Here is a 15,460-nt window from a genome sequence, read left to right on the forward strand (position 1 = left end):
CAACTAATAATAACAAAACACTCCATCACCCCTATTAAATAGAAAAATTAATGATCGACATATAATTTTTTTAATGTAAAACCAACCATGCCCCTAAGCTAATCCCGCTTTTTTTTTTTTTCTAGTATGATAAACTGATAATCCTACCCATTGCTGTGAACTCTGTGTCTACACCGAAGGAAGCAATCTACCTTATCCTTAGACTGGACACGTGTTCTCAGAACCCCAGCCAAATCTGAACCACCGTTTTCCTTTTTATGAGACCACGACAAGTCTTACAAAAGCAGCAGCAGCAGTTTTTGGCCCCAGACGTCGCCGTTTATCCTATCTACGGACCTTGATCACTATCATAGTCACAGAATAGAGCAGTAGCTTAGCTTGATCTTTAGTCCCCTCCCCCAACGGAGTCTGCTCCAAGGAGAAGCACAAAGAGAGCGAGATGGTGCGTTTTGGCGGGAAAATGGCGGGTCAGCTAGTGAGTTTGGGTGGGAACGGTGCCGGCCAGTTTCTGGCTGCTGCCGCAGTCGCTCTCCTCCTCCGACTGTTTTCCGGTCCCGGCCCCGCTCTGATGCCGGACGACGAGTCTCCTGACGACGAAAAAAACGACGCAGCCGACGACGATAGTCCAGATGTCGGGAAAGTTTTCCCGGTTACTATCCGGTGGAGCAACATCACATGCTCGCTCTCTGATAAATCCTCCAAATCAGTGAGTGGGAATTTTATTTCCCCTCTCTGGGAGTTTCACGTTTCTTTCAAGTTCTGTTTGGTTGTTGAGAAAATGAAGAAAAAGAAAATTGATCGAATCTAGATGATTCACTCTCGTGTGCTGATTATTATTATTATTTTTGTAACTACATGATGTTCATCCTTGCTTAATTTAATTTCCCTGCTTTATCAAATATAGCTTGGAATTTTGGGTCACTTGTATGCTTGACTGAAATTTAACTTATAGGTGAGATTTCTGCTTAATAATGTGAGTGGAGAAGCAAAGCCTGGAAGATTGCTTGCAATAATGGGACCATCAGGTTCAGGAAAGACAACATTGCTCAATGTTTTGGCAGGACAGCTAATGGCATCACCGCGACTGCATTTGTCAGGTCTTTTGGAAGTCAATGGGAGGCCTAGTTCAAATAGAGCTTACAAGTATGGTGTTTTGTTGTAGACCTGTGATGCTGAGCTTAATGTATAGGCTTTCGATTGTGTTTATGAGGTCAATTGTTGTTACAGGCTTGCTTATGTGAGACAGGAAGATCTTTTTTTCTCGCAGCTTACGGTGCGGGAAACACTGTCTCTTGCTGCTGAACTTCAACTTCCAGAGATAGCTTCGGTAGAAGAGAGAGATGAATACGTGAATAATTTGTTGTTCAAGCTCGGTTTGGTAAGGCAAACTTCTTCTGAAGTTTAATTTAAATGCATAAATTAAATTGATTGATCCCCTTTGCAGACATAATATTATTCACTTCTAAAATTAGATACCAAGCCCTCACTTTTACTTTTACACTTCAAGCTAATGTCCCTTCTACTTCGCAAACAATTAATGGTTTATATAATGAAGTCATGTAACTATCATCTGTCTTTCAATTCTTTACTTATCATTTATATTATGCATTTTTTTCTCTGATTTGATTTCTTTTCGGGGGATTTGCTTTTATTCTCTTTCTCCAAAGGCCAGCTGTGCTGATACCAATGTTGGTGATGCAAAAGTTCGTGGGATAAGTGGCGGTGAAAAGAAACGTTTGTCACTAGCATGCGAACTCATTGCTAGCCCATCTGTAATATTTTCTGATGAACCTACAACAGGTATGCGTGCTTGCTTGCATCCTGAACTGTTGCTAGTCTGGATTTGATCTGAATTGTGGAGGCATTAAGCTTTGATATGATTAATGTATACGATCATAATGCAGCATGCACAGGATACATGTGCATTGAATTTGCTATTACTGTATTTTAGGGAGGCAAAATGACCTTGTGTTTTACTAAAATTCATTGTGCACAAGGCATGTTTAAGAGTTAAGACCAGTGTTTAACAATGCTATGATGATGATGGAGTAAATTCTTCTTCAAATGTGAGGGTTGACCCGGTAGATATGGATAAATACCTGCTCTACTGAATCTGAATGTGCTGAATTTGGCTTTGCATTGATTCCCAGCATTTTGTAATGCAGAGTGAACTCAATAGTATTTGAAACTAAGGTTTCTCAACTTTTGGGCTGTGTCGTGCTAACATCAATGAAGAGATTTTATTTGACTCCTTAATCTTGGATAGGTATTAGCAAGACTATCAATTTGAAGTGAAAATAAAAATCTATAAACTATTGATCATGTAACCCATATGGTTCACAGCTGAAGTAAATCTTCTTTCCAATTTTAACAAGGTCATGCATGGTGTTTCCAGGGCTTGATGCTTTTCAGGCAGAGAAAGTAATGGAAACTCTCCGACAACTGGCGCAGGATGGACATACTGTAATTTGTTCCATACACCAGCCTAGAGGCTCAGTGTATGGTAAATTTGATGACATTGTGTTACTAGCAGAGGGTGCACTTGTCTATGCTGGCTCAGCACATGATGTGCCACTGACATATTTCTCAAAATTCGGGTTATTAGCCTAAGCTTGCCTATCTTTTTTCTCATTTCTATATCTGCTGCTTACTGTTGATTTTGCTCATTATTCTCAACTTCAACAATTTATATTCTCTTTAAACTATTATCTTGGGATGGATATAGAGGTCCAAAGTACATGTAGAATAATAGCTGGATGGAAGGGAAAAAGGGGGAGTAGGTGATGTTTTTGTGTTGCCAGTGGAACTAATTTTTTCCCTCTGGCAATGCTGTTTTACATTTTTAGACTATAGACAGATTTGATTTTTAATGACTTTTTTTATAATATTTTCAATGGCTTGAATTACATTTTGACCTGGGACTATGTATATTATGTTAACTAATATGCTTTCGGAATTGTAATGGCACTTCATACTCAATTAAATACATTTGTGCATGACAAGACAACTTACTGGGTAAGGTAGTGGTTAAACTTGGGAATCTTGAGATGTCAGCCTTAATTCCTGGGATTGTGGATAGGAGTTTATGAGATGGCAGGGACTTACAAGTGTTGCAAGCTATTATTTTACTGTGGTTTAGAAATATATAACTGTTTACGTTGAACATTGTGCCTCTCATTTCTATGGTGTATGACCATTTACTATTCTTTCAATGCAATACTAGTGATTTCATAATTAAGAGCTTATGTTTGTCATGTATATGCTTCAACTTTGAATATCTGGAACTACTAATCTGTTAGTTGGATTTTTGATAGAATGTCCATTTGATTTTAAGTTCTTGCTTTCTCATTTAGAGCAATTCCTTTTTCTTTAGGTTTTTGTGTTTCCTTTTTTTTTGGGTCTGTATTTTCCTTTCTCCTATACAAATATTAATCTGTGCTCTGGTTTACTGTCTTGACTATCTCTCTCTCTCTCTCTCTGAGGAAAATATGTTGTTGGCGGTGCATTTGATTAATCATTAAAAAAGTAGAGCTGTTGTCTCAGTTTTCCAAAATTACTGAATTGTCTGTTGATTCCTTCAACAGGTATCGTTGCCCAGACCATGTCAATCCTGCTGAATTTTTGGCTGATCTCATATCCATTGACTACAGTTCTGCAGAAAGTGTCTACTCTTCACGGAAAAGGATAGATGGTCTAGTTGAATCTTTTTCACAACAATCATCAACAATTCTTTATGCAACTCCACTTACCAGAAAGGAGGACTCCAAGAAATTGAGCAGGAAAACTGGTGTAAAGGGGAAAGGCAAAGGGTCTTGGTGGAGGGAATTCTGGTTGCTCCTTAGACGTGCATGGATGCAGGTTGGTTTTTCAACTGTCACTCCATTAATAAACAGTCATTTCATTAGTCTCTCACCACGACCTGGTTTAGTGCAGACAATTCCCCAACCCCTGAAACAAGTTCCTCTCAAAGGGAAGGGCTGGATCGCATTGACTTGGACTGAAATTATGACTTTGCTTTATTTTACTTTTTATGTCTTCAATCCTAGATTCTTCATTTTAATTAACTAAACTAAGAAGTGGAACATAGCAAATCATCTCTACTCAATTCTAGATGACAAAATAAACCCCTGGGAAGGGGATGACTGGCATAGAGATATGCATTGTATTAATTGACAAATTCACGGAAAAATAAATTTCAGATAATTGTAATTCTAGCTCCTGCTTTTCCCTTATTGCACCTTTTATGACTAGGCTTCTCGTGATGGGCCAACAAACAAAGTTCGGGCAACAATGTCAATTGCATCAGCTATAATATTTGGATCAGTTTTTTGGAGAATGGGAAAATCTCAAACATCAATACAAGATAGGATGGGATTGCTTCAGGTATGTTACCTTATTTTTTCCTCCTTCAAATCCCTGCTCTTTTTAAGGATCAATACACAATAGAATGAGAAGATCTCAAACATCATAAAATAACTGAAAATGTGCAGATTTTGGTTCTTTCGTGATGTCAAATAGTGGTTTTAATGTCTACGTGTTTTTTATATTTGCTTGAATATGTGACACGAGATTCTAGTTTGAAAGTATCAGCTATTCATTAACTGCGCTGATTATGTTCACCAGTGATTGACCAAAGGACCTGGGTCATGATCTTGACTCCAACCTAATTTGTTGGTGCCAATATATATGCTTTCTGCTACTGACCTATATTCTGCATCTTCTGCATTGTTTCCCACTTTTACGATTTCTGCCACATTCACGTTCAGTTTCCTTGCTAAGAATACAAACCTACATCACTAAAAAACTGCCAGCTTGATTAATGACACACACTCAAGGCCTGGCTAGCAACCCTCTAATCCACCAGCTATGAATCTGTGACCTGAGTTCTTTTTTTTCCTTTTCTTGTAAGCTTGTGTGATAGCTGTAGCCTGTCATGCACTATCCTAGACTGCATCTTAACTTTGACCAGTTAAGGTAATGGAAGACCTTTTAATGTTCGTTATGAGTTCAGATATGAATTTCCTGATCACTTATGTCCCAAATTACTGCCATTCATAAACATAATAATAAATAAATAAAACAGAAAAGAGATAGACATGGTTCACGTGGAGTGCAGGGAGCTGAAGCTACCTTACATTTAACATGTATTAGGCGGGTACAACCAGTAAAAGATACCGCTGGCACCCAACTAGTTAATTCAGATAGGTCAAAATTTTAGAACAGATGTTTTAGCTTGGATGCCCTTTGATGCACGGACGCAACATGATCATTAATAATAAGCTCCCAGATTAGCTGATCAGCGTGGTGGCAATTTTGAAATTCAATGAAAATCCCAACTGTTTTAAGATATTTTTTTAAAAAATTCTGTGCATGACAATTGGTCTTTCTCAGGTTGCAGCAATAAACACGGCAATGGCTGCTCTCACAAAAACAGTGGGTGTGTTTCCAAAAGAACGTGCAATTGTAGATAGAGAGCGTGCTAAGGGCTCTTATGCATTAGGACCCTATCTACTTTCCAAATTGATAGCTGAGATTCCTGTTGGAGCAGCATTTCCATTAGTGTTTGGTGCTGTACTGTATCCCATGTCTCGTCTTCACCCTACCTTTTCAAGGTGTGCTTCCATATTTTACCATTTTGATTTCTGACACCACATGGGTTTCTGCAATTTGTATATTGAATGAATGCAATTAAATTTATACAGATTCAGAAAGTACATGGATCAGTAACTGAAATTTGTAAAAGTTTTTGGAGTATTGAAGTAACTGGCTGACATGCACGCATATAAAACTGAAAAGAAAAGAACCCAGATGAGCTGTTCTTCAGAGAAGAACAATCCCTAGTCAGTGGAAATAAAACACGGAGAAAACCTCTTTTAGGTTTGGAAATGCTATATTTATTGCAGTCACAATGCTTGAAGTTACTGAATTTGGACTGGTGCTTTCCAGGTTTGGAAAATTCTGTGGAATTGTGACAGCAGAGTCATTTGCTGCATCTGCAATGGGTCTAACTGTGGGAGCTATGGTTCCAACCACTGAAGCAGCAATGGCTGTCGGACCCTCTCTTATGACTGTTTTTATAGTATTCGGAGGTTATTATGTCAATGCAGATAATACACCAATCATCTTTCGATGGATTCCTAATGTTTCCCTGATAAGATGGTAAATCAATCATGTCTTGCTTATACAGAAAGTCGTCCTCTTATATTACTTCCCTTTATACTGGACGAGTTGATTTTGGCCTTGTTGTATGACTATTTCTGCACATGGTTTCAGGGCCTTTCAAGGACTTTGCATCAATGAATTTAGAGGTCTTCAGTTTGATCATCAAAGTTCAATTGATGTAGAAACTGGTGAACAGGTAATGTGATGCCCTGAATCTGTCTTCCTGCTTGTAACATAGGAGAGTTCTCTATTGTAGTTGAGAAAATAGAAAAATCTTGAAAAAGGATGACCTGTTTAATCTAGAACCTTAAAACATATTAAGATGAACTGGATTTTCAACAAAAGCTAAGCTGCTCAGGTCATGGTGGAAGGTAATACAGCAATGATATAATATTTTGCACTATAATACATTTCTTCTTTAATGTAATGCACATTATCTAAGCTCTTAAACTTCATCACAACTTTATTTTGTTCTATGAGAAGTCGTGTATATCGACAAGTTCTCCCGAGGAAAACAGGTTGGACCCAGTTGAATTGGCATCAGCTTCTTATCCATGTTCTATCTCTTCTCTTGAATTTGGTAGTTATTTTATAATATTTTCTTCATTTATGCTTTCAGCTCACAATTTGATGAAAGGTCTACATTGATATGCATTGGAGCAAATGTGCCTATAGCCCTTATTAGAGCTATAACTTGTTACCTTAAATGATCCACTAAGCCACCAAAGTTGTGCTTTTCTCGAGCGTTTTAGCTGTTTTAAAATCAAATTTTCAGGATTGCTATGAATTGTATTTTTCTGTGCCAATGACTTGAAATATAGTGATGAAATTGACAAAATGGCTAATTTGGATGTGCCTGTGCCTGACTTTTTTCTCCGTCTTGTGCATCCAGCATTTACCCTTTCTTCCTCTTCTTGTTTCTCAGGCACTTGAGCGGCTCTCGTTCGGTGGAAGACATATTAAGGATACTGTGGTAGCTCAAAGTAGAATTTTGTTGTTTTTGTATTGCACCACGTACCTTCTCCTTGAGAAAAACAAGCCCAGTTACCAAAGGCTTGAGCCACCGTGTCGTGAACAAATCCAGTCACAGGTACAACTTGAGCCTTTGGACCCTGACGAGGTAAAACAACTCCAGCAACTGGATCCTCCTCCACCCAAAAAAGATGAATCAAACCAGCAGCTTGAATCACCACCTGTTGAAATCCGACCATTTATCTTAGAAGGTTTGTAATTGTTTGGATGGTAAAAGAAAAGGATTTGTAATTGTTTGGGGTTAATAATAATAGCATGTTATAAAACACGATTTATTGATCTATCTGATACAGGTATCAAGTAAAGAAGATGCCAGTGCAATAAGGAGGGTCCCATGCCTTCACTGAGCTAACAAGCTGCTTCCGTAGAACCTGACAACAATTAAGTCCATGTCTGAAACTGAAACAGCTAAAATCTCACGTGCAATGTCACTAGTAAATGTAATGGTTTTATTTCAATGGCATCCAAAGAGGCCTTCTTCTTCCTCCTCCTCCTCCCTTTCAATGACCGGTGGTGGAAAATGAGCGTCCGGCATTTGCTTTGATCGGTGCATATGCTGATGACTAAAACCTTAGGAGATCAAGACTGTCTTGTAAATTTGAATGTTGCTGTGGTAATTAATTGGAAAAACCTAGTAGTAGATCGTGCAAAATGATGCGGTGTTTACTCGTGTGAGTCTTTTGACAGATGCAAGTTATTGCACCCCCTCCCTCTTGTCTCTGCCCTTGTGGCCGTTCCAATGCGACGTCATGTTCTGTGAATGGGAGTATCATAACAGGTAGAGGTGGCTATTTTTCAATTAAATAATTGCGGCAGTCTTCCCCTTCGAAAAAAAGAAATGATGATGTTTCCAGTACTGGAATTTGACTTTGCTGCCTAGATACTGATTAGAGCATTTTGGGAGTCAGAAAATTTAATTAAGTAATTAAGCACCTAGAAGCATGAAGTTTAGAAGAAAGCAAGTCTAATCAGACGCCGAACTACGTAGGAGGGAGGTTAGAATTAGGTTCGTGATTTCGACTGAACCATTCATGCATGTGGACGGTAGCTTGTTACTAGACCGATTCAACTGCCAGGGGCGAGGCTACATGTTAGGGAAGGAGGCATTCGTCATTATTTCCATTTTAGTCTTTATATTTTACAATTCCCATTATAATTGTTTTTTATAATTAGATTCGTCTCTCCTTTTTTATTGTTTTTTACATTATATTCATTTTTTATTTGAATTGTAATCAAAACCCTCTTTTATATTTATTTTTTAAAATTATTTGGTTCACCTTTTTAGAAGTAGTAATTGATATTTTTTATATTTTTTTAGTTTGTAGCGCTTCAAATAGATTATATAAATAAATTATAATCATGTGACATATTAATTAATTTATAAAAATATTTTATTCTAAGAAAAAACGAATAAAAATATATAAAATAAAAAGGACAATGAGGGTTAAATATTTGCATATGCCAGAAAGATTGGCTTTACACTTTAATATTTAATTAGCGTTATAAACTTTTTTTTTTTATTTACCTGCTTATATATTTTATTAAAAATTATTTTATCTAACAAAGCAATTTATTTCTCACTTAAAAAAAATCTGATGTCCCAGAATACATGCATAACACTAACCAACACCTTTTTTTCACTTTAAAAAATAAGTCGGAGACATGATGTAGGCACAACGCGGGTTAGAAGACTCTTTCTTAACTATGAAGATAATTTCCCTCGTTGATTTGTCATCCTTTCTACTTTAGTCCTTATACCTTTTCAATTTATCATTATAATCCAGAACAAATACATTAATTGCACCTATGAAAAAAATCTCTCCCCTTGATAAATATTCATAGCTCAGTCAACTGATTTAATCCGATCTTTTTCGCTTTTTGCACGTGCTTACATGAATTCAAAGAAAAATGAAGTTAAATTTCTAGAAACATGCAAGCAAATTCCACTTGATGATGTCATCGTCGCAGCCTTCTATTATTATTTTTATTATTATTATTAGAGGATTATATATATATATATACACACACACACACTTTGCTTTATTCTCTGGAAAGAAGGAAAAATTAACTAGTGTAATAGGCCGCCGCCACGTAGCGTACAGACATTGCAAAATCTTGAGAGAGACTTAGAATGTGGTTGTGATTACTCATGAAGAAAAGTGTGTTAATAATATTTTTTTATTTTTTAAAAATTATTTTTGAGATCAGCACATCAAAATAATTTAAAAATATCAAAAACATATTACTTCAAAATAAAAATTTAAATTTAAATTTTTTCAAAAACATTTTTGAAAATCACTTCAAAGCATGCTTCTTTCCTGGAATATGGAGGTGCACATACATCGGCCGTCCAAGTGGCCAATTGCCATTTGACTAAAATCACGTTTCATTAATTTCACGTTTCGTGCACACTTCTATATATACGTGCCCTGCCGAAGCAGGGCATCACACATCAAGATTCATTCTTTTCAAAAAATTGTCCTTTTTGATATAACCCATTTTCAGAAAACTTAGAAAATCAAGTATTCACTTCCAAAACAATGATAACAGCCATGCTAAAATCTCCTTCATCACCTCTCCTAGCTTCACAACCATTTTGTGACAGATCCTTGCACCAAGCAGCACCTTCAAAAACATGTCTTGGCACAAATAAGAGACGTTCTGCCAAGATCTCAGCACTGAGAAGGGATGATTATAGTGATAAATTGATCGACGAAGACATGATTGTTCTTAGGATGCGCGTTCATGAGATGAAGATAGCCGAGAGGATTTACGAGGTCTCATCTGACTGGATGGAATGGGAGAAGAGATATTACCGTGGCAGTTACAATTCAGACATTTGCGAGGCAGTTGGGTACTTGCAATCAGTGTTGATTAGAACCAGGCCAAGCTTGGCGTTGGGCATGGCTGGTCTTGTTGCTCTGAGTATACCAACGTCAATGGGGTTGGCTACGTTCCATTTGGTAGAATGGCTCGTTGCTGGGAATATTATTCATCTCTGATTAATTAGCTAGATTCCTATAGTAAAATTAATGTCTAGCTAGCTCGATTTAGAAGTATATGGGTTTTTTCCCCTCTTTATAATAAATCTTGAGATGGTTATTCTCTTGTTTTATACGTGCATATGGTTTTTTTCACTTGATGTGCCTCTGTGATTAGATTCAACAGGGTGGAACCTCGTAAGAATATGGTGGTGATTTCCAACAAACGCAGCGCTCTCGTTGTCGGCGATGATGCACTGTACTAGGTTGTCAGGTATCATTCCGAGCAATAAAGATTAAATAACATTTTATAAATTAAGCTGTGAGAACTACGTCTAGAGATGATCATAACAATAATAGTATAATCCAGAGAAGGATCCATGATTCAAAGGAGAAGAGATTCAAAAAAAAATCAAAGAGTGTAAAGTACGTACAGGACTACATATCTTTGAAAAAATAATAATAATTAAAAGCCAGGTCTCTTATTGCAACCAACAACGTGTCAAATTCAAGGGGAAAAAACTCTGACTCCCTCGAAATATTTGTTTTTATTAAAATCATGATTGTATGTAATTTTTATTTAAATTATCTGTGTGAATAATAATTAATCATATGATTTTTAAAAAAAAAATTAATATCTAGTGATTTAATTTATCTATGAACTCAAGTTAAAATTTATGTTTTACAATAGTATAAATTTAAATGTGTATTGCAAAGTAAAATTTAATGATCATTTGATGCTTTAAAAAGTATATTTAATTTATTTTTGAAGTGTTGTTGAAGAATTCTTGTGAAGTGTTTAAGTTTAATTTAATAGAGTTTTGTTCTTTTTAGATTTTAAAAATAAATGGAAGATGCTTAAAAACTTTTAATGTATATTTCTTGTTTGTGATGCTTATCATGAAGAAGATTTTGTATCTCCAATAAATTTTTTTTCTACACGAAACCCTCAGTTTATAAAGGTTTGTAAGGATTTTCAAGTTTTTTTCCGATGTCACACGGTATTATTTTATTAGTTAATTTTTATTAATATAATTTTATATTTATAATAAGATATTTTAAATATCTCATCCGTAAATATTTAATTAATCAAGAAATATATAAAAATCAATTTATTTTTTTATTTTATTCATGTAGATATAGAATAAAAATGATACACGGGCGGAATTTGATATGTAAATAATTTTTTCTACGCTCCCTCCAAAATAAATTGTTTTAATGTCTCGGAAGATGTTGAAGGAGGGTGATGCCGATGACGATGACGATGACAGGATAGTTTGACCAAAGCTGCTTCTTGAGCGCTCAACGGAAGCATTTAATGCTAAATTCAAATGGCATTATTGATCAGTTCAAGTGGCTTTGCTTGCTATTCCTATTCAAATGGCTGGCATCTTCTGAGTTCAATCTTTTCCACTTCTGGCTGGAGCCTGCTATCATGACGCCTTTAACAAGAAGTTAGAAGCCAAATTTCTAAACGAAATTCAGCCTGATCATGTCACTGATTACGGGATATTTTTTTTTTTGTTTGGTGAATATTTTTTAAAGTATTTTTTATTTAAAAATTTATTAAAAATTTATTTTTAAAAAAATTATTTTTGATATTGGCAAAAAAAATATATTAATTTAAAATAAAAAAATAATTTTTTTTAAAAAAATATTGTTAAAAGGTAAAAAACAGGAAAGGCAGAGAATTAAGGCAGAGAATGGACAAGGACATGGAAAGCCTTGCTGTAGATTTATCGTTTTATTATTTTAAGAATTTCGTAGCTTCTAAGTATATGCTACTTTTCTGTTTATTGACTTTCTTCCATGTCTTCTCTTCTCCGGATAAAAACAAGCAAGCTAATAGTAGATGGCATCCAAACTTGGATATTACGTTTTAATACACCCAGCTAAATCACTGTATGACGTCGAGTGTTTTTCTCGTGTTTTTGTAAGAATTTATTTTTATTTCTTATTTTTTTAATGTTTTGGATATGCACCGATATAAAAATAAATTTTAAAAATAAATAAAAATATTATTCTAATTTAATTTTAAATAAAAAATAATTTACAAAACAATAGCAACACCAAACTCTATAATAAATATTAAGCAGCAAACTGCCGCGTTCAACGAATGTGAGGAGACGTACGCACACATTTCATGCATGCATATATATATATATATATATATATATATATATATATATATATTCATGTGCTGACATAACGCAATGCTAATATATTTCTCGTCTTATAAAAGGAAAAACGAAACAAAAGAGTCGGAAATTCTTTCTCCTAGTCGGTGAAAGTTTTAGTAAACGTTCCAAATTGCCATGAATTAGTGGGATTTTTATTTTTATTTTGGAGAATTTTAAGCCTATTGCCTGATAAGATCTCTTTAAATTTCTCCTTCCTTTAATAAAGCTTTCACCGTAAAGTCAATATCTTGTAAGAAATGTAAGTGTTAATTCCAAATAGCTAATTTTGAGTGTTTAGATAATAAACATTGGTTACTAATTAAGATCTTAGCCATTCAATTTTAACTTGGACGTACGAGTGAAACAACTCTGAGAAAACTGTACCTTCATCATCTGCAAGATTATGATTTTTTCTTTATCATTATGAGAATAATACTATTATGCTGCTAATAAATCATACAGAAAAGGGGTTCCGTTGATTAATTCAGTAGCATTGCAGTATTCAAATTTCGGTTCTCAACAATAATTAGCGAATTTGTTCTTATTAATTAGATAATATTAGGAGTATAGTTGAAACCGTGATTTCTAAAAAAAATATATTTAAAATTATTTTTTATATATTTTTAAATTGTTTTAATGTATTGATTTTGAAAATAATTTTTTAAAAAATATATATTATTTTAATATACTTTAAGATAAAAAAATATTTTAAACAGTAGATATTATATTTTTAAATACTGTTTAGCATTGATTATCTGGGCCATCCCATTGGTTTTTTAGTCAAACGTGACGCCTCAACTCCATGCTTTTCATGACCCGTGTGCCTCTCAAATGCTCGACTGCAATATCAGCTGCATATTTGATTACTGTACCTGTAGCCTGTATCCTGTATGATTCTGACAGGTCATTCTCGCCAGTAGCTGAAGCATTGTTTTTTGAAGAGTTTTAATATATATATATATATATATATATATATATATATATATATATATAATATGGAATATTTACGACTCCTTAAAGCATCATAATTAGTTATTTTTTCGATAGTAAAAGATCATTGAGTGGGCTTGGGTGCATTCCTCGTATCGCACTGGTGTATATAAAGTAATAATTTCCTTAGATGCTAATCTCAAAATTTAAATTTGGAATTTAAAAATAAAAATCTAATTAATTAGCAGACCACCTTATATAATTTAAGACGTTCTACCGGTTTTTTAATAACATCAAGACCAGTCTAGTTACGAGCCCAGTAGAGTTTGCAGCCCAAGCAAATTTAGTATCCGGAAAGTATAATTATAATTATTTTTTAAAATATTTTTCATGCGGTAATATATTAAAATAATTTTTTAAAATAAAAAATTATTTTTGAGATTAACGCATTAAAACAATTCAAAATATAAAAAAAAATTAATTTTTAATTAAAAAAATTGAATTTTTATGGAATCCCAAACGGTGCCTCAGTTTCGGAGGTATTACATTGTTTTTTTTTTTTGACAGTTTTTCTACGAGAACATATTGCATCAGCTCTTTTAGGCTAGTCTAGATTCAGACGGATGAGTCCGATCTTAGTTGGCTCAACAAAACTCCAAGGAAGATTCAGAGAAAAAGTGTGATGGAGCTAGCCAATAGACAATAGCTTGCTAGCAAGAAGGTTTTCAGGAAATGAATCAACAACGGTGTCAAATACCACAAAAGAGACGAGAGAGATCTTCGATTCATAATTAGACGAGACGAAGAGTTGGTGCTCTAACCTGATGTCGGAATAGCAGCACAAGGAAGGTGGAGCACAAACCTTAGGAGACTACCTCTCTCTTGGGAGCTCCCCAAGGCCAATCTTTGTCCTTCTATGGCTAGCCACTTGAGTCAGTCAATTCCTTATATCTCTTCTTCTACCAAATGAGACAATCATCTTCTTTCTTTGCCACTTTGGAGCCTTAGAAAGTCGTTCTGCCAGGGATCATCGACAACTTTAACATCATTTCATTGAAACTAGAATCCGACTCTTTCTCCTATGAGAGATTGCACATAAATTTATCGCAGGAAATTGCAGAAGCAGAGATGAGATTATAGATCTCAATAATAATAAATAATAACGAGGTTATGTTCAGATATTTGACTCTCGCTCTCTTTTTTTTTAAACATGTTTGGAAGTGTAGTTGCGGTTGTTTTTTAAAATATTTTTCGTACCGAAATGCATCAAAATGATATTTTTTTTATTTTTTAAAAATTATTTTTGAGATCAGCGCATCAAAACAATCCAAAACATACTAAAAAAATTAATTTTTAACAAAAAAATAAATAAATTTTGGGGGAACGCTGTTTGCACCGCGTTCCCAAACGCTCTCTTAAAGCCCGTTTGGTATTGTGGTGGTGGTTGTTTTTCAAAGTATTTTTCATTTGAAATTCATCAAAATAATATTTTTTTTATTTTTTTAAAATTTATTTTTGAAAACAACTCATTAAAATGATGGAAAAACATTAAAAAAATTAATTTAAAAAAAAATTAAAATCGCTTTTCCACATCAAAAACAAACCAGCTCTAATAATTAAGGAAGCCCTGAATTCAGCCGCCCGTATCAAACTCGTAATCAGTGCGTGCACTCTCTTCTTCCTCCTCGTCCAACTCCAAACTCAAAAATGGTATCGATGCCGGTGGGCACAATTCAAGGAGGTGTTTTACATTGTGGTATAATTGTATTTTTTAAGAAAACTGAAATTTTTTTAGTTTTTGAATTTGGTTTTTTTTTAATCTTTTAACATGTTAATATTAAAAAAATTTAAAAAGTTAGATTATATTTGTAGTATTTAACTATCTGTAAAACAAAAACTATATTGGTGTTAAGATACAGAGAGCAAATAATAAATAAGACGCCGCCCTCCGACCAAAGTCAAAGGACTCCTTGATGCCGCTTCTCGAGAGAACCTTCATTGTCGTTCAAACCTTTGTTATATGGTATCTTAATCTATCATTCAATAATTAAGAACGCACGGCTCCCATGAAGTTCCGTCTGCTTCCCACTTGATTTCGAATTTCTAATAAGAGATTAGCTTCCTCTGGGAGATTAATCAACGCTGGAACAAATTCTACCACGATCAATTACAGGA

General features: G+C 34.6%; 2 protein-coding genes across 2 annotated transcripts; both read left to right on the top strand.

The window, feature by feature from the left end:
- Window positions 1-163: 163 nt before the first annotated feature.
- Window positions 164-7,846, top strand: LOC7459797 (ABC transporter G family member 7). The gene is made up of 12 exons (XM_002314779.4): window positions 164-706; window positions 953-1,143; window positions 1,228-1,378; window positions 1,668-1,800; window positions 2,396-2,597; window positions 3,585-3,858; window positions 4,252-4,383; window positions 5,392-5,612; window positions 5,947-6,159; window positions 6,274-6,358; window positions 7,088-7,385; window positions 7,488-7,846. Exons 1-12 carry the CDS (start codon window positions 440-442, stop codon window positions 7,496-7,498), a joined length of 2,178 nt encoding a protein of 725 aa, XP_002314815.4. The 5' UTR covers window positions 164-439; the 3' UTR covers window positions 7,499-7,846.
- Window positions 7,847-9,734: 1,888 nt separating this feature from the next.
- On the top strand, window positions 9,735-10,196 carry LOC7475539 (uncharacterized). The gene has a single exon (XM_024610692.1). It carries the CDS (start codon window positions 9,735-9,737, stop codon window positions 10,194-10,196), a length of 462 nt encoding a protein of 153 aa, XP_024466460.1.
- Window positions 10,197-15,460: the final 5,264 nt, after the last annotated feature.

Source organism: Populus trichocarpa, chromosome 10 (assembly GCF_000002775.5).
Source record: "Populus trichocarpa isolate Nisqually-1 chromosome 10, P.trichocarpa_v4.1, whole genome shotgun sequence".
Classification (NCBI taxonomy): Eukaryota; Viridiplantae; Streptophyta; class Magnoliopsida; order Malpighiales; family Salicaceae; genus Populus; species Populus trichocarpa.